Genomic DNA, 20,091 nt, shown 5'->3' on the forward strand with positions numbered 1-20,091 from the left:
ACCTATTCCCAAATTATACCAACTTTACCCATTTATTAAAATTTATCCTAAAGAATATTCTGCTTAAATATATTCAACAAATTTAATATATTCTGTTCTATAGAGAAATTACTAGCATTTCCCCCTTTCTATTAGAAGCAAAGAATACTTGCTAAGTGAGCAAATGGAAGATATTTTCATTATCTATACTTTAGAGCACCTCCTGCCTCAGGAGTCTAATTTAAATTATCCCTTCAGAAGAAAATATCAGAACAGTTAGGGACCTGGGATTCACACTCAACTGAAATATTTCTATGAACTAGAACAGGTTGATATGCACCCTGAGGAGGTGACTTTACAACCCCAATTATCCTTTAATTTATATGAATCTTCCCATTATTTTTTTATGTATTTTTATTGATTTCAGAGAGGAAGGGAGAGGGAGAGAGAGAGAGATTGAAACATTCAATGAGAATCATTGATCGGCTGCCTCCTGCTAGCCCCCTACTGGGGATCGAGCCCACAACCCAGGCATGTGCCCTTGATCATAATCAAACCTGGGACCCTTCAGTCCACAGCCAACACTCTATCCACTGAGGCAAACCAGCTAGGGCTCTTCCCATTATTTTTTAAAGCTTTTACTCAAAGTATCAGGATTATCCAGTCATTCATTTGTTGAATAAATATATTTTGAGAACCAGTTATATGCCAGGTGCTCAATATGGAAAGACAACAGTAGACCACAGAAATTTCCTCTTTTGTGGCATTTTCAGTATAGCAGAGACATGGATAGTCAACAAATAACCCCAAATTAATACATACTAGTAATTGTAAATTCTGATGACTAATAGGAAGGGAAAGTATAAGAGAAAAATAAAACCATGTGATTCTGATAATTAAAGAATGGAAATCATGAATTCAGACATTTTCTCTTTCCTTCTACCTCTACAAAGGAAATGAAGTCACTGTTTTGAAGACATATCTGTACTCCGATGTTCACTGCAGCATTATTCATCATAGCCACGACATGGAAACAACCTGAGTGTCCATCAACAGGTGAATGGATAAAACAAATGTGATACTATTCAGCTATAAAAAATAAAATCCTGACATGCCTGGCGTGCTCAGTGGTTAGAGTGACAGCCTGTGCACCAAAGGGTCGACAGCTCAATTCCCAGTCAAGGTACCTCAGTTGCAGGTTTGATCCACACGTGCAGGAGGCAACCAATCAATGTGTTTCTCTCACATCAATGCTTCTTTCTCTCTACCTCCCTCTCTTTCTACCTTCCACTCTCTAAAAATCAATGGAAAAAATATCCCAATGAGGACTAACAAAAAAATAAATAAAAAATAGGTGGGTGAGCCTTTAAAAAAAGAAAAAAAATTCTGTCATTTGCAAAACATGGATGGACCTTGTACTAAGTGAAATAAGTCAGGCAGAGAAAGACAAATACTGCATGATATACTTATATGTGGAACCAAAAGCCGTATTTAGAGAATCAGAGAGCAAAGTGATGGTTGCCAAGGGCTGGGGGATGGTTGAAATGGGAAGATGTTGGTCAAAGGGCACAATCTTCTAGTTATAAGACGAGTAAGTTCTGGGGATCTACTGTACAGCAGGGGGATGATAGTTAACAATAGTTCATTATATGCTTCAAAATTGCTAAGAGAGATCTTACATGTTCTCACCACTCACACAAAAAATGTAATATGTGAGTGATGGATATGTTAAGTGACCTTACTGTGGTAATCATTTTGCAATACATATGTGTATCAAATCATCACACTGTATACCTTAAACTTACCCAATGTTATTTGTCAATTAGATCTCAATAAAGTTGGGGGCGGGGGGAGGAAGAAACACCTACCTTCCTGAGATATGCAAAGGACAATTAGGAATGCGGCCACCTATCTGAGGGATAAGGGATCTACTTAATCAAGTTTATTTTGGGAACAAAAAACCCAGGTCAGCTGCGTGACCATGAGCTTCCACTCACCTCATTTCATCTAGAAAAACTAGAGCCCCGGCAGTGCCCTTGGTGGTCCCGGATCTGACTCTTGCTTCATCCGTATTTGGATGGGACAGACCCAGGGACACCCCTTCTTCCAGCCTCTGGCCACTCTCCTGCATCTTATCCAGTCACCACCTTCAGAACCACCTCCGAGACCAGCCAACATACAGGGTTTTTTCTACCTTCACTCCTTATTGCCGAACAGCCATGAGCTCCCAAATTCGTCAGAATTATTCCACCGAGGCGGAGGCTGCGGTCACCGCCTGGCCAACCGGCATCTGCGGGCCTCGCACACCTACCTCTCTCTGGGCTTCTATTTCAACCATGAGATGTGGCTCTCGAGGGCGTGGGCTGCTACTTCTGCAAGTTGGCGAAGAGGCTGGTGGAGAAGAAGTGCAAGGGCACTAAGCATCTCTTAAAGTTGCAACACAAGAGAGGTGGCTGCATTCTCTTCCACCACGTGCTGAAGTCTCCCCAGATGAGTGGGCAAAACTCAGGATGCCATGGAAGCTGCCCTGGCCTTGGAGAGGAACCTGAGTTAGGCTCTTTTGGAGCTGCCGGCCCTGGGTTCTACCCACGCAGACCCTCATCTCCGTGACTTCCTGGAGAACCACTTCCTGGGTGAGAAGGTAAAACTCATCAAGAAGGTGGGTGACCACCTGACTAACATCCGTAGGCTGGCCTGCCCCCAGGCTGGGCTAGGCGAGTATCTCTCTCTCTCTCTCTCTTTAAAATATTTTTATTGATTTCAGAGAGGAAGGAGAGAGAGACGGATATAGCAATGATGAGAGAGAATCATTGATCGGCTGCTCCTGCACACCCCCACAACCCAGGTATGTACCCTGACCAGGAATCAAACCGTTGACCTCCTGGTTTGTAGGTCTATGCTCAACCACTGAGCCATGCCGGCCGGGCTGGGTGAGTATCTCTTCGAAAGGCTCACCCTCAAGCATGACTAGGAGCCTTTGGAGCCCAGAGGCCTTTGAAAGGCCCCTCCACATCCCCTGGTGTCTGGCTTTTACCTGAGCCATTTCCTGAAACTACTAGCCATTCTTTAACCACCCTGAAGCCCTCTATCATGCATTGGATCAAATGAAACAATAAAGCTTTTGGCAGGGGGGGAAAAAAAGGAAAGAAAAGCTAGAGCCCCACCAACTCAGTCTCTCTCCTGATATTACTTGCCCCATCTATCCCTGTTGTAAAGTCAGCTAAATAAGAAGTGCTAAAATCCTTATAAATAAAAAAGTAGGGAAATCTACTGATTATATTTAATGCCCATTAAAACTATGTATGAAAATCGAGAATTCCTCGTGTTTAAATATTTACCAAACACAGATAAATCCTAGGTCTTAAATAGAACAGTATAATTTAGTTCAATTTCATTCACTCTAAAATAAGGATTCTCCACTGTAATTATCCAGGTAAAGTCAGTTACTCTCTAAAACCTTCCTTGATCCCCCCAGGCATAGTTATTAATAGTTATGTCCTTCCCTGTGCTCCCACAAGACTTCCATTACAGCCCTTTCCAGCATTGTACCATAAATATCCTGAGGTCTTTGAAATTACTTTTCCGGCTCTTACTCAGCTGAGGCCCATGAGGAAAACAGCTTGGTCCTATACATTTGGGTAGCCTTCATACCCAGCAGAGTGCCAAATTCACAATAATAAGACTCAACGAAAGTTTGAGTAAATAAATAAGAGGTCTCACATACATCAAATCTTATAACAAATGGAGGAGGTGGGTGGCGAGGGAAGGTAGGGGGGAAGGGACAGTCGGTCGCCGACCGCGTTGGGTTGCTGCCTCTGCTGCCACCATCGTGCCAGCCTGTCGGGGTTTCAACGAGGCTGGGTGACGCTCCAGAATGGGAGACAAGCCAATTTGGGAGCAGAATGGATCCCGCTTCATTCAACATTACTACCAGTTATTTGATAATGACAGAACCCAACTAGGCACAATTTACACTGACGCATCATGCCTTACATGGGAAGGACAGCAATTCCAGGGGAAAGCTGCCATTGTGGAGAAGTTGTCTAGCCTTCAGTTCCAGAAAACCCAGCACAGCATCATGGTACAGGACCACCACCCCACGCCAGATAGCTGCATCCTCAGCATGGTTGTGGGCCAGCTTAAGGCCGATGAAGACCCCATTATGGGGTTCCACAAGATGTTCCTATTGAAGAACATCAACGATGCTTGGGTTTGCACCAATGACATGTTCAGGCTTGCCCTGCACAACTTCGGCTGACCTCCTCCCAGCCAGGCACTCATGCTGTTTCCTCCTCCTTCCTCTTCCAGATACTATTCACACTCCTCCAGATGCTCCAAATATCATACACAAATGAGGAGGACCGAGGTGGGGGTGGGCGCAGTGCGCTGCTGCTACCTAGGTATTGTGCATGATGTTTGGACGCTAGACTAGTTACATCTGACAGGAGAAGTTTGTGTTGCACCAGCGCATGCCTTGGAAAGACTTAAGTAATGCAAAAGGTTGTCTTTTTTTTTTTTTTTAATCTACTGACAAGTTGCTCTAGTAACCCAAAGAAGTGAAGGAGAAAGCAGCTGCCTCACCGTCCAGATATTGATTTGTTCAGGTGTTTCAATGCCTCATGATACAATAAAACCACAAAAATTTTCTTAACAGTTAAAAAAACAAAAACAAATGGAGGAGGGTGACATTTGACCTTGACTTGGGCCCTGAAGGAGGAGTCAGCCATGCAGAGATCTAGCATTCAAGAGAGAACTGAAAGTGCCAAGGTTTTAAGGGGAGGAAAAAAAGATACAGAAAGAAGGCTACTGGGGAGAGTTAAAGAGTGGAGAAAATGAGGAGAGCAGAGCATGCAGAAGGTGAGTGAAGGCACATTCCAAGGGAGGAAACAGCCTGCTCTAGAGAAAGGGAGGGAATGTCAGGAAGCAGCTGTTGGTGAAACTGGCTGGAGCAGAAAGAATGCAACAGGAAAGAACAATAGGTGGAGAGCCTTTAAGGCCACCCTCACAGGCTCATACTTGTTCAGTGAGCCCTGGGGGCTTTTGACATGGACGCCAGACCTGAACTTCAGGAAGCGTGTGGTGTGGGGGTTGGATTGAAAAGGATGGAGGGAAGAACCCCACGTCAAGGGAACCAGGAGGGAGGCTACTGAAATGACCTAATGAGTGGCCACCAGGCTCCTCAGGCAGAGGTTGGGCGGGAAGAAGAGAAGCGCAGACATGAAAGTGCACAACATTTTTCAAAAACAGCATTAAAGGCAGTCAAAACTATGGCTCAAAATAAAAGTTCTCTTTTGGAGCAGAGGCAGCAATGGGCCTATGCTGCTTTCATTTAAACCAATACTTGTTAGATGCAAGGACAGTGGCTGGCCAGTAGTAAATTGCCCCTTATCTCTAGATCCAGGCCATTTCATTCCTCTGCCCAGAGTCTGAATAATAAATGTTCTATTCCTCCAAAGAAAATAATGCCATTGAATGAGGTGAAGATATCAGAAATAGGACGGTTTGATTTTTATGGACAGAGTTTCAGACAATAGATTAGAATTCATCTATTTCTTTCCCAGTTGACCCATCAGCCCAACTACCTGACCTTGAAAAGTCATTTTCTTCCTCTTTTCAGTACAATTTTAAAAATCGAAGTGTTTTTAGAATTGGAAAGAAAAACCTAGGAAGGAGGCTTGTAGCAAAGAAAGGGTAATCGATCTGTTCAAAGAATCAGTGTTCTGATGAGACTGAAGGGGAATAGCTGAAGCCCTCCCCGTTAGGACTACAGATTATGCAGTGATGGGAAGGGAATTAATTTATTGGCACCTGTTACTCTTCAAGTACTGAACTTGGTGTTATGGATTTTAAAATGAACAAGATAAGATCATCCCTGCCTTCAGGGTGCTCACAGACATATAGAAAAAATCCCATACAGCGTGATGGGAGCAACAATATGAATGGTGGAAGTTTGGGGAGCCAGAGAAGGTTCCAAGAGGCTTGAGTAAATAGGCATCATCCAAGGAAGAATACATCAGGACTTGGAAATCAGTATCTCTCAAGCTTCCACATCACGCTTCCTGATTTCAAATTATATTACAAAGGTATAGTAACCAAAACAGTATGGTACTGGCATACAAATAGGCACACAGACCAATGAAACTGGTTCAGAACCCAGAAGTAAACCTTCATATATACGATCAACTAATATTTGACAGTGGAGCCCAGAATATTCAATGGGGAAAGGATAGTCTCTTCAATAAATGGTGTTGGGAAAACTAGGTAATCATTTGAAGAAGAATGAAATTGGGACCCTATTTTACACCACTCACAAAAGTTAACTCGAAGTGGATTAAAGATTTAAACATAAGATCTGATACCATAAAACTCCTCAAAGAAAACACAGGGTAAGAGTTCCATGACACTGGTTTTGGCAATATTTTTTTTAAATCTGATTCCCAGACCAAAGGCAGCAAAAACAAACAAGTGGGACTACATCAAACTGAAAAGGCAACCAAACTCAAAAGGAAAAGTGCTGTTCCAAAATGGGGGAAATTGTCTTGAGAAAATGTGCATCCTCTTATTTATGCAGATGTCCAAACTCAAGTGGGGTGAGCATTGGGCAGGGGTGTGGCAGAGGGGCTCAAAATAGCAGACAGGTGAAATGGATGACTTAAAGCTTCCTGTCAAGCCTGACATTCTGTGACTCTACATTGAAGGTATATGTGAGGTCTGCTCCAATGCTCTCTCTATCCCTACAGAGCTCCCTGCCCAGGGAATACATATTAAGAAATGGCAGGCAGCACCATGAGAAACCAGGACTTGAGGAATGCAATCAGATTGCAATGTTATTTGTGTCTCCCACTTTCCCTTCAAACTGCATTCAGTGAGGTAAAACTCAGGCAATCTCATGATTTTCTGACCACTCTCTGATCAAAAGTCTGATGGCCATTTTGAGCTGCAAACAGTATCAATCCAGTGATTAAAAAGTCCAGTCTCCTATAATACTAATCAAAGCTGCCAACTCCTTTGAAGACAAGACTTTCCCTTTCTTCCCCAGGAGGGCAGGTGCTGGGGGAAGGGGGAAGGAGTGTGGTAGCTAGTCAAGGTCAGTCTTTGATGCCCTCAGGGCTGGGGAAGGGCAGGATCAGGTGTACATAGTTGATAGGAAAGGTAAAAATAGCAGAAACGTTTTATCTGACTATCAGGTTGGGAAGGTGTTTTGTTTTTTTCGGGGGGGGGGGGGGGAGAGGCATTAATATTGTTTTCTGGGGCAGTTCACAGATAGCTCTCACAGGCCATGACCTTGACCCAGACAAAAGCCTGCTGGGTCTAGTATTACTCACTCTCTCCTCTGCCCTTGGGAATCCAGAAATACAACTTTGGTTTATCTTTTATTGAGGCAACTTCTTCCACCTTAATAATTCTACTGGGAGTGAAGGCCAAGCCCCAAGCAGAAACAATTCTCCTTTGTTTTGCTGCCCCATCAACTAGACAGCCCAGGTTTCACCCTGATATGCTGGTTGGGGCAGTAGTGTGGTGTCAGACAACAACAGGTCTGTGTGTTCCCCTAAACATTTGACAAGGTGAAGGGGAAGCTCTCCTCAACCTTTCTCCTTAGATAAGGAAGGACTCCCAGCACAGCCACACTCTCTCCAAAGAATTCTCATAAAGTTTCCCTAACTCTCCATTCTCTCCACCTTATTATATCCTCGATATGGTTTGGGGTCTGGTGAGCTGTGCCTTTCAACTTATCTTCTCTGTAACTTCTGCATATGACCTAGAACAGCGGTTCTCAACCTGTGGGTCACGACCCCTTTGGCGGTCGAATGACCCTTTCACAGGGGTCGCCTAAGACCATCCTGCATATCAGATATTTACATTATGATTCATAACAGTAGCAACATTACAGTTATTAAGTAGCAACGAAAATAATTTTATGGTTGGGTCACAACATGAGGAGCTGTATTTAAAGGGCCAGAAGGTTGAGAACCACTGGCCTAGAATCTCCTTTAGAATGTATGTTATTGCATTACTAGAAACCTCCCATATAACACTGTTTAATTTTCAGTGACCAGGTAGGAAAGAAATGACAGAATTATTAATAGCTATGTAAGTGCTTGATGCTCTCATGCAAAGCCTCTGTAAGAGAATAAAGAATTCAGAGGAGGCCTGAAGCACCTTGCTTCCTACTTACTGAATCTCTTCCTCTTCCGCTCCCCAAACACAGGGGTGGATGTTATCATCGCAGTGCAAGAAAGACCAAGGTGAAGCAGCACCCCAAAATGACCAGAGGAAGTGGAGCAAATCCAACCACTAAAAGAACACATTGATCCCAAACCTGGTGCTGAGTATCCCAGGCATCTTCCTGTGGGATGAGGACAGTAGACAAGGTCAGGCTGTCATCTGGGAGAAATGAAAGCTGAATGGAGATGGCCAAGTCACCTCTGATATGGGAGAGAAAGGCCCCAGTCTTTCAACCAATCTTTGGACCAGGAAGTGGAAGAGGAACGGGTAAGAGAACCCACCAGGTACAGATTCAAGAAGTGAAAGAGAAAGAGGATGGCTTGGTTCCTGCCACTGAGTAATTCAAAGCTTCACAACTGGCCAAGTTGCGTGCCAAGAATGGGCTACAGGTGTGCAACAAGACCTCAAACCCCCAAGCCTTTGGGGCTGCTGGAGATTCCGGACTGGTCACCTCTGGCCATAAGCAGCCTTATTTGGGGCTCTACAGAGGGTGGCCAAGAAGACGGAGATCTTTCGGGACATCCCAGTGCCTGCAGGCAGGAGTGTAACAAGCACCACTGAACACTGATTCGGCCTCCACGTGCTGGGCAGAGCCAAGGAAAAAGAAGCCCTTCCACCTGAACAGCTACGCCGGCAGCTGAACATGGAGCCCACACTGCCCAGCGAACACAAGTGACCCATGGGTCCTCCAGAGGAGCACAGTGCAGACACAGCCCAAGGCACCACCTGGCTTTGTTAGAGGAGGGGCAGCAGGAAGGCTGAGCTCCTGGCGATGGCCTTCTCATTGGGGATTTCCGCCTGTTAGTAATGGATGTGTCCTTTCAACGGTGACTGTTCTAATGATATGCGACAGTCTGCACATTAGTCACCTTAATGTTTTGAAATGCTAGATATAAAAAAGTTCAATTAGATTTGAAAAACATTTGCATTATCACAAGAAATTTCAACAGTAAATTTATCAATAAAAGAAAAGGATGAGCTGCTATAGTCTCCAAATATAACTTCAACTAGTATGAATTTTGGAACAGTTGTAAAACAATGGTTTAAATACAGTTTAATGTAAAGTTACTCATTGGTGGCGAATGTCCAAAATTTGAAGAGATCATAACTGACACCTTTTGATAAGGACTGAGTACAGTCATTTCAAGCATCAAGCTTGATTTTTTTTTTAATAAATTACATTTTCAGAAGCACATCCATCTTTTTCATTTAAAATACTGACTCTATTTGGGTGTTTTATGCAAACCTAATATATTTCTCAAATTTTAATTTCCCTTGTATTTACATGATGTAAAAAAAATGATTTTTTTTCACTCTCTTTTTTCACAGATGCCCCAGGACCCCTTCAGGTACCTACAATGTGCCGTAAGAACATTCTCATTTCTGTATGAGCCATGACACAGCGGTAATTCCCTGCATTTGAGCACATGGTGTAACAGTCAGCTTCGGTAAGGGCTCCTTCCAGCACTATCTTTAACTGGGTGAGGAAGCTTAGGGAAATTTTCCTTGGAGGAAACCGCATCAATGTGCATATTTTTAAGTTTGCATACTCTATCAAGAACATATCCATTGTGTATATTGTGTCAAGGATGCTTCCTAAAATATCTGATCCTCAACTATGGATCTCACTCTCAAGATTCTTGCAAGGATTCCATCTTGGGAGGACTACGTGTGGATACGAGGCTCAGGCTCTGCCCTCCAGTGGGAAGGCACAGAACAATCTGGGGACCCTGCACTCTCCCAGGTGTTGATATGACCAAACTACATTTTCTTACCTGGTCATTTGGCCACTTTAAAATACAAACAAACAAGTTAATCTAATTTTAGCATACTCTTTGGCTAATTTCACTATTTTATCTTTTAAAATATATTCTTTACTAACTCTTTTAACTTATTTCTAATGTTTTGTCTTTTTCCGCCTAGTCCAGCGGTTCTCAACCTGTGGGTCGCGACCCCTTTGGCGGTGGAACGACCCTTTCACAGGGTCGCCTAAGACCATCCTGCATATCAGATATTTACATTACGATTCAGAACAGTAGCAACATTACAGTTATGAAGTAGCAACGAAAACAATTTTATGGTTGGGTCACAACATGAGGAACTGTATTTAAAGGGCCAGAAGGTTGAGAACCACTGTCCTAGTTCCACCTCGTTGAGGGATGGTAGATGAGAGGTATTCAGAGATTTTCAGAAAAGGCATCACATAGATGACCCAGGTCAGAGAAACATGTGGCACTGTAGTCAGGCTCAGTCCTCAGGAAGCCTTGCTGAGCGTCTCATTGTCCAATTGCTTGGTGCCAGGCGCTCGCACATGCTACTGCTAGTCATTACTCTGACCCTTTCATACAGGTATTAGCAGATCTAGCTTACAGATAAGGACACTGAAGCTCAAAGCGATTCAGCAATTGCCCAAGGACGCGTCTCTAGTGATGGGTATGTCAGGAGTTACAGTCAAATCTGCCTATTGGTGAACCTGTGCTCCTTCTATTCCTAGAGTGCTTCCCAAACTTTAACATGCTTGTAAGTCTTAAAACGCAGATTCCGATTTAATAGGTGTGGAGTGGGGCCCAAGAGTCTGCATTTCTAACAAGCTCCTGGGTGAGGCAGTTGCTGCTCCCCAGCAGCACTTGAGTGAAAATGTGCACGTGGCCTTGGCCAGGCCCCTGTGGGTACACTGGCATCCAGGAGGCGGCCCAGAGAGAGCTGTCGGGTTATCATTTAAGCTCATTTCGTTTGCTTTCGCTGACTGGCTTTTGATCAGGGTTCCAATAGATGGCTAGCAAGAGCTAATTACAATCCCAACTAATACACTGTGTCAGTTGTTATTCATTAACAAATTATGTTCCTGACAAACTGCTCTAGTGTGGTACCCTAAGTACTGTAATTAAAATCTTAGAAAGTTGCATGTGGGCCTAATTGATTTCCTTAATGTATTACTCAGACTAAACATGCCATTATTTTGTATCTTGATGTTTATGAAGGGGCAAACTGCTGCTGCCACCCAGGCAGCAGAGGGAGAGCCGCTGGGTGAGCGGGGGAGCTTGCCAGCTCTGGGGGGCCTGCTCACTTCCCCAGCAGTGCCACCCGAACAACATTCAAATGACAGTGGTGGCTGCTTTCCACCAGAAATATTCACACAGAAAGGGATGGAGGATAATTGGATTTATGATTATAATTTGTGCATCCTCCTTGGATTTCCAAACTTGGGGAATGCTACGATGACTCTAGTGTACCCACGGATGAGATGCTTCCCCAGGAAGTCATGGCCCCATGGCCCAGAGGCTCTCCCTTTTGGTACCAAGCACCAGAGGGCAGAAAGGGAGGGTGAACTGGGGACAATGTCTATGCTTTATCTGAAGTCATGTATGATGCAGACAAGTCCAAGTGTACTGGTATTTGGCAAATCTGGAATAATAAGGGCAGCCAATATCTATACTGAAAGCCACTGAATTAGCCTGTATGTAGTCATTCCTTCATGTGTTCAATAGCCTCTTAATGAATACCTAGGATGGGCAAGGCCTGGGTGAGGCAGTGTTAGATGTAAAAAAAAGAACAAACAAAAAACATGCGAAATAAGCACAATCAGAACAGCAGAAAACATGTATTACATGCCAGGCACTGTTCTAGAAACTGTAAACATACTAATTCCTGCTCAGTTCCTATGAAGTAGGTACTTTTTTTTCAAAAATACATTCTATTGATTTTCTACAGAGAGGAAGGGAGAGAGACAGAGATCCAGAAACATCGATGAGAGAGAAACAATGATCAGCCGCCTCCTGCACACTCCCACGGGGGATGCGCCCGCAACCAAGGCACATGCTTCTGACCGGAATCGAACCTGGGACCCCTGAGTCCGCAGGCCGACGCTCTATCCACCGAGCCAAACCGGCCAGGGCATGAAGTAGGTACTCTTATTGTCCCTGTTTTACAAATGAGAAAACTGAGGCGACAGAGAAGGTATGGGACTCGCCTAAGGCTGCACAACCAGGATTTAGATCCAAGTAGCGTGGCTCTCCTTACTTGAACCCTTGTGCTATCCTGCCTCTCTTAAGTATAATAATGATAGCTAGTGAGGACTTAGCATGTTCTTATGAGTAATTCGATACTCACAAAACCCTAATGATGTAGTTACTGTCATTATCCCCATTTCACATTGAGGAAACTGAGGCAGAGAGAGGCTGCTTAACTGCCTCAAGGTCTCATGGTTGTAAGTGGCAGGGTGAGGATTTGAGCTGAGGCCCTGAACTTATATTTTCAATCTCCATGCTTCTTAGATAGAACTAGCAGAGATCTGAGAAATCATATAGGGATTTGGGGCCTGCACAGGTCAACCATTGTAAATAATTAAACTCCAGGTGAGCTTGCTCCATATTTCGACAGATGGAGAGGAAGGTCCAGGTAAAAAGTGCAGACCTGGGACGTGAAGGCAGACATCTGATGCCCAAGGCTGCCCCTGACCTCTGTATCATCATGCCTCTTATACACCCATAGTTCTCTGAGGCCGTCTCCCTGCCCTCTGCCCCACTCACCCTCACTCAGCCTCCAACACAACAGGATGGACCGCAGTGTCTAAGGACACTCTTAACAGCTTAGTAATACGTTCCATTATTCACTATGCATTGCATGTTGAAGAAACTAAAATGTGATTAATTCTGGAACTTCCTTTCATTTTGTATGAGGGCACACATAAAAAAATACAAATTATAGCCTAGCCAGCATGGCTAGTGGTTGAGCATCAACCTATGAATCAGGAGGTCATGGTTCAACTCCTGGTGGGGGCACTCCAGGTGGCAGGCTTAATCCCCAGTGGGGGGCGTGCAGGAGGCAGCTGATCAGTGGTTCTCTCTCTCCCTCTTCCTTCCTCTCTGAAATCAATAAAATATATTTTTTGAAATGCAAATGATAAAAGGCAGACATTTCTCACATTTTTCTGATTTTAAAAAAAAAGTGTCGGCTGTGCGGTCTTTTGGAAAAATTGGGCCATTGTGTTTGCTGGAACAGGAGATGGGGCTTTTCAACGGGTTATAATCTCACCCTGTACTGCCACACTCAATGAACGCCCGTTACCCGCTGGCTGCCCTGTGCATGATGGGCCTCCCTGGTGTTTTCAAGTTCTCTCCTTGGTTCCCGAACCACAACTTGATATGACTCATCCCCACTAGCCTGAGTCACTTCCTATGTCGCTGGTTCACAGCTCCCTCACCACAAACTGCATTATTTCTGCTTCTCTCAGACGAGTGCCTTTGCGTACACCCGACGTAGGTTTCCAGATCATTCTACCCTGAGACTTCTGCCACAGGCATCACAAATTCCCTTCCTCCAGTTTCTGGGAATGAGCTACCCACCATCCTTGGTGAGCTCCCTCTTTGAGCCGTTTCCACTCATTATTAAGCACATTTTCCTCTCGGGTAAACCAACTGGCTTTTCATTGATCCCTTTTTACATATAATATTCTTTAACTATTTTTAATGCATATATGTATATATACATATATTTATATTTTAATATTAGCAGCTAATACTGTAATTTTTTTATCACACTACTAAGCAAAAACTGAATTTAAATTCAAAGAATCATGTAGACAGACTATTCATCCCTGCAAACTCCATTGTCAATTCTTATGCAGGATCTTGGCGCACTGATGACTTGGCTAATAAAAATGCCTTCTGAAGTTAAAAACCGCTCCCGGGCAGTGCTACCTTTCAATAAGGGAGTTCTCAAAAACACCTGACAGAACTCGGTTGCCTATGACAGATTTTCCCCTCTCCACATGTCACCGTCTGCAAGCAGAGATGGAGGCAATGCAATCATCAGAAAAGCTTCAGCCACTCTTTTCAATGTATTTGATATATAAGAAAACATCTGGTTTATGGGCGAGTGTTCAGAATACAGAATACTTGTGAGACAGACAGGATGCCATTACCTAATAAAGACAGAATTTCTTTTTTCTTTTCTTTCTTTTTTCTGGAACTGCCATTGGGAGGTTTCTGGCAGTTTTTAGTTTTGGGAGGTTGAGAGAGCTCTCAGAATCTTTGGAACAGATAGATTCCTTTGGTTTGTGCAAAATTATTAGGATTGGTCCTGTAGTTATTCAAATACAGGGTGGGGCAAAAGTAGGTTTACAGTTATTTGTATGGAAAATAATACATTAATAAATCATCATGCAAGAATAAACTCTTGCCCTGACTGGTTTGGCTCAGTGGATAGAGTGTCGGCCTGCAGACTGAAAGGTCCCAGGTTCGATTCTGGTCAAGGGCATGTAGCTTGGTTGCGGGCACATCTCCAGTAGGGGATGTGCAGGAGGCAGCTGATCGATGTTTCTCTCTCATTGATGCTTCTAACTCTCTATCCCTCTCCCTTCCTCTCTGTAAAAAATCAATATATTAAAAAAAAAAAAAAAGAATAAACTCTTTCATGTACTCACAGCTGTAAACCTACTTTTGCCCAACCCTGTGTAAAGCAAGTGCCTATCCATTGTCCTTGGTGACTGCAGAGAAGTCACCATAAACCTGAATGATACTGCAGATTAAGATGCCAAGTGTCCTGCCCACTGATGTAAGTGGGACCTGTTCAGCCAGAACCATGCCCCAGAAGCACATGCCTACATGGGAATCTAGAGTAGGACCACTGGTATCTAAGTGGTATTTAACAAGTAAATAACACTAACCTTTTGAAATGTATTTTCAACTACTTGAGTTAGTTCACAACTTTCTTGGTACACATTAAAAAAAAAAAAGACATTTTAGAGAATATTTCATGTTTTAAATAATATTCTAGTAAACACATGCCAGAAATATCTAACACAAACAAAAGTTTAATGAAGCAATACTTATCCTTATCTACACTAATAAAAGAGAAACATGCAAATTGGTGTCTCTCCGCTATGCCCACCAGCCAATCAGAGTGACTATGCAAATTAACCCAATAAAGATGGTGGTTAATTTGCATATGCAGGCACAGGGCGAAGACTGAAGGCTCTGGCCGGAGTGCAGACTGAAGACTGAAGAGGCTTGGCTTCAGGTAGCGGAGAAGCCAAGCCTCACTGCAGCCGGAGGGGAGAAGCCAGGCCTCGCTGCAGCTGCAGCGGAGAAGCCAAGCCTCACTGCGGTCGCAGTGGAGAAGCCTAGTCTTGAAGCTTGGCTTCTCCGCTGTGGCCGGACCAAAGGCCTGTGTCCCAGGTGCCGGAGGAAAACCAGTGCCAGCAGCCAGGGGAAGGAAGGCCTATTGCGCAAATCTTCGTGCAATGGGCTTCTAGTTACATATAATGCTGATATTTCTATATATCCTATACCATTGTTTTAATGTTGGTCATGCCCCACTGAATTCATATTATGACCTGTTAATGGGTCATCATTTGCAGTCTGAAAAACATCCAACTATTGTAATTGCTTTGTCTGGGTCCAGGAGTCAATCTGTGGCATCCAAGAGATTGGTGGCCTTTGGCTTTGAAGTTCAGGGACCTATAATAATGTCAGCACTTGACTTTAAAACTTTCCAAATAGACTGTGAGATACTATAGACGAGCCAGTTAGTTTCAGCTTTAACTCTAGGGGTACCTGGGGTGGTCAGGGGGCACTCTCATCTGCAGTTCATCCTCCACTGCTTCTGCTGTCTGTATCTCAGCCAATTGTCCCAGCTTGGCTAATTTGCACTCAGAATGTCAAAAATGAGTTTTTATGGTGGAAAGTGGTGTCCTGTTGATAGGCAAAAAATGTCAGAAATGGGCTCCTATTAGTGAAATTAAAAGTATTCGTTGTCAAATATAAAAAGAACACTCATAATGAAGATGTTTCTAAGACTACTTAAAAAAGTATTTTTAATATGTGAACTGGCTAAGATATCTTTACTCTTGTACAATTAGGGTGGCAGAATCCAGGGAACTGGGCAGCCAACAGCCCCAGGGAGACTCGACTGTTGCTAAAAGGCTCTACATGCACCCCCAGCGTATGACAACTGATGTGAACTATCCTTGTCTGATAACGACAGAAAGGTGACAGGATCCTGCCTCTGTAGTCTTGGCTTTTGTCTCCAGTGAACCATCCAAAAGGCCAGAGGCTGTGACTTCATCAAGCTTCTAGAATAGATAGCGTGAGCTGTTTTGTGCCTGCTTGCTAGTGAATGAATGTGTGTTCAGCACATGTTTGCTGCGTGGCAGAATCTGGTCTGAGACTGGCTTTCATTATAACATGGTAGGGAGGTTATGTGGGAGTGTCCAACTATCACCCACCTCAAACATCCTTGGGGTGACTAGTGTTATCTTTTTTAAAAACCTCTAAGGGCTGTGATTACCAAATAGATTAAATCCAGTTCATAGGCCCCTTCTACACTTGTAAATCTATGTGGAGGTCAAGGGATGCAGAGAAGCAGGTCACTCTGTGGGAATGGCTGACAAATGCAGCCAGCAGAACAGATATGTAGAGCAAGTGAGTGTCCTCTCAACTCTCAGAATTCACTGGTGAGGAAAGCCCAGCAGAGGACGGGTCTTCAAAGGACAGGGACTTTGGGCCATTTTACTGTAGATCATAAAAGGAAATATGACCTTATTTGGTAAGCAGAGGCTGCTGAGTTCTGAAAACCATAAGTCACATTTGGAATCACAGTATATAACAAGAAGGATTTTGTTGATGTTCCATTCTATTTAAAGGTTGGTGTTTTAGTTACGAAGTTCACTGTCTCAGGATAATAATGTGGCAGGGAAAATGGTAGGACTCCATTTAAGTCTAAGATACATCCACTGTTGAATTTCAGACCTTTCTGATGAGTCAGACAAAGAGACAGGCCGTAACTGAATAACAAGAAAGGGGCTTTGTGAATTATGGGGCTATTTGGAAGGAAGCTGGTGGAGAAGGTTTGACAAGTGTCTGAGAGATGGAGATGAAATGATGGGTTTGAGATCTGCCTTGCATATCTCCCTGGCCATGAACTAGACCTGCTCTCTCTGGGCTGCAGGCAGAATCAAAAGGAAACCTGAGGCCCTGGCTGGTTTGGCTCAGTGGGTAGAATGTCGGCCTGCGGACTGAAGGGTCTTGGGTTTGATTCCAGTCAAGGGCATATGCCCAGGTTGCGGGCTCAATTTATATATATATATATTTTATTTATTTATTTATTTATTTTTTTAAGGAAACCTGAGGATATTGCTCCCAGTGCATTGGACTTGGGAATTAGGTGTAACCCAGATGGGGAGAGGGGTCTTCTCTTCACTGCTGCATGGATTCAACACAGAGAATATTCAAGGGCATGCAGTCAGGCTCGGCATCTTGGGTATCACTTGGAGAGCACAGTGTTGCCATCCCAGGCCCTGACATCCGTGACGGTTCTGAGACGTGACCACTGAGGCGCTTTTCAGTCAGTGGACAGGACTTGAGAGCAGTGTTTGCTGACTCATACAATTTGGGGCAAAAGCCAAAAACTTTTGGTCATTACCCGCACTGAGCTCCACTGTGCCTATTTATGGGGCAAGAGTTAAGGAAACTTGGATTAAATTTGGGAATCTGGGAATCACATTAGAATCGTGGTGATTCTGGATTATCCTTTTAAAACAGAGTCTGTGAGACACTGCCGAGACGTGTGGATTAGCATGCCCCGCGGCTGGTGCTGCCCCTGCCCTGTGGTCACCCTGCTTCTCCACCTCGGGCAGGACTTGGCCAGCCAGAGCACCACACCTCATGAACGGGCCTTCTAGGCAGCTCCAGGCCCTGGGGGCCCCTGTCTGGCTGCTTACCCGCAGCCCACCAGCCACACACATCCCCAGAGCCAGGCCTAGGGTGGGTGGCTACTAGGTGTGGCACAGGTGAGCTCGGTGGTATTCCCATAGCCATGCCAGCTGGCGGTATAGCTTGGTCAGAAGTACCAGATTGTGGTGGTTGGTGGGGCAGTGTGGGCAAGTTGGTGTCCACCATCCAGTCCACAAGGTCCTATTTTGTAACAGATTATGATCCAACCATCAGGATCCCTACACACAACAGCGTGTGATAGATGACTGAGCAGCCAGGCTAGATATTCCACACAGAGCAGGACAAGACGAGTTGGAGCTCTGAGAAACAACATATGAGAGGCTTTCCTGTTGGTCTTTTCAGTCCCAGAGACAGTTTTGAAGAAATCTGCAAGTTTCAAAGACAGATTCTCAGAGAAAAGGATTGTGATGCATTTCCAATGATTTTAATTGGCAACCACGCAGATCTGGATGATCAAAGGCAGGTGACCCAGGAAGGACAGCAGTGAGCACACATCTGAAGGTGACTTACATGGAGGCGTCAGCAAAGGTTAGGATGAGTGCAGATCAAGCTCTGCATCAACTTGCCCAGCGTAGGAAGAAATTTCAAAAGCAGGAATGTCCTCGTTCACCAGAACCAACGCGAAAAGAAAAAGACAAGAAAGGCTGCATTGTGTCATTTTCTCAGAATCTCTTGATTTTTAGCTACCAACTGCCAGGAAAAGCTCTCATCTTCTCCTTCTCTCCGTACGGTTTATGTCACGTTGGTACCTTTCTAGCCTTACACAAATGGTCCCCGTGGCAGCCTTAGACCAAGAAGCTGGCTAATCCTTTTCATGAAGCTAATTCCATGGTCATTTCAAGACAGATATAAAGGGAACACGAAGGCAACGCCAAAGATCAACCTTATTATTTTCATACATATATCTATATATGCAGACACATTTTTTTCCAAGGGCTCACATTTTAATAGGGAGGAGTAAGATTTGGAGTCTGAGCTGTTTGCCAAGCTGAAGTCATAAGTTCTGAAATCACTTTTAACTTCTGGAATCATAATGCCACTGTTACTCAACATAGGAAGTTTTTTAATGTGAATTTTTGCCTATCTCTATAACTCTTGCTGTCACCTTCAGTTACCTTAAATACACTAACCTGAATCCTCAAAAGTGAGACATCACAGACCTTTAATGATGCTACAGCCTTTGTTTTCCAGTAGCCAAAATAATGCCTATTGTATTTATGAATTAAAGACTCATCTAAAAGCCTTTATTATTACTCCTACTCTTAAAGATGATAATATTCTATGTGGCCAAATATTTGGACTCATTCTGGACTTACGCATTTCAATGTTCTTGGTTTTCTGATTTAACTCTTTTCACAACCATGTTGAGAGTAAAAATAAATTATTTATGGGAGGCAAGCAATCAATGTATGTCTCTCTCTCTCTCTCTCTCTCTCTCTCAAATGAAAATAAAAAAAACATATCCTTGGGTAAGGATTTTTTAAAAAGGGAATCCATTGGCTCATGTAACTGAGCAGTTTAAGAGTACACGTGGATTCAGATAAGGCTTGATGCAAAATTTACATAATATTATTGCAAAGGAGCTGAAGAAATTGATGCAAGACAGAAAAAAAACACCCAGATATGTAGCACAGCAATATTAAAATGTTTGTCTATATGATAAATGAAAAAAATAGCAATTTTATTTTTATTTTCCTAAGCAAGTGGTTGAAGTGGGATTTGAACACAAGTCAGTTGACCCTGAAATTCATATTCTCTTACCAATATCCTTCCTATACTATATCCTTCACATCAGTTCCATTTGGAATCCTGAACTAGAAAAAGGCAGAAACATAAAAGAAAATACTGTCTATCCGATCTATGAAGATGACAAAAGACTTAGAAATGCCACCTGGGAAACTTAATGGAAAGGGGGATTGTTTTTCTCATTGCTAAATTTGTAAAGGCTCTGAAATAATGTCACTTCTCAGGAATCTTTAACTGTTTAACTGTTGCCTTTTACTGAGGGAGAATCATGAAAGGATTCTGACCAGCTGGCGGAGAGGAAAAGGATTGAATTTAAGCCAAAGGGAATCAGCTTAGTCACAACAATTACATTTCTCAACAGATTAAGGTGCAACACAGGGATGGGTGCAGTAGACATATATTGTCT

The 20,091-nt window shown here is 43.6% G+C and overlaps 2 protein-coding genes and 2 pseudogenes across 7 annotated transcripts in view; 3 read left to right on the plus strand and 1 right to left on the minus strand.

The window, feature by feature from the left end:
* The window catches only part of LOC308527546 (U3 small nucleolar RNA-associated protein 14 homolog A-like), a 68,629-nt gene that overhangs the window by 22,538 nt on the left and 26,000 nt on the right, over positions 1 to 20,091 (minus strand). The gene's annotated exons all lie outside the window — the stretch shown is intronic.
* LOC308527744 (ferritin light chain-like) lies at positions 2,199 to 2,737 on the plus strand (annotated as a pseudogene). The gene has a single exon. The product of its transcript is annotated as a ferritin light chain-like (transcript).
* LOC308528288 (nuclear transport factor 2-like) lies at positions 3,854 to 4,237 on the plus strand (the record flags this gene model as incomplete). The annotated part of the gene is made up of 1 exon (XM_081103858.1): positions 3,854 to 4,237. One exon carries the CDS (start codon positions 3,854 to 3,856, stop codon positions 4,235 to 4,237), a length of 384 nt encoding a protein of 127 aa, XP_080959984.1.
* LOC308527745 (ras-related protein R-Ras2-like) lies at positions 16,587 to 18,622 on the plus strand (annotated as a pseudogene). Its single transcript has 2 exons — positions 16,587 to 16,628; positions 18,041 to 18,622. The product of its transcript is annotated as a ras-related protein R-Ras2-like (transcript).

Source organism: Myotis nattereri (assembly GCF_964212035.1).
Source record: "Myotis nattereri genome assembly, chromosome: 12".
In the NCBI taxonomy this organism is placed as follows: Eukaryota; Metazoa; Chordata; class Mammalia; order Chiroptera; family Vespertilionidae; genus Myotis; species Myotis nattereri.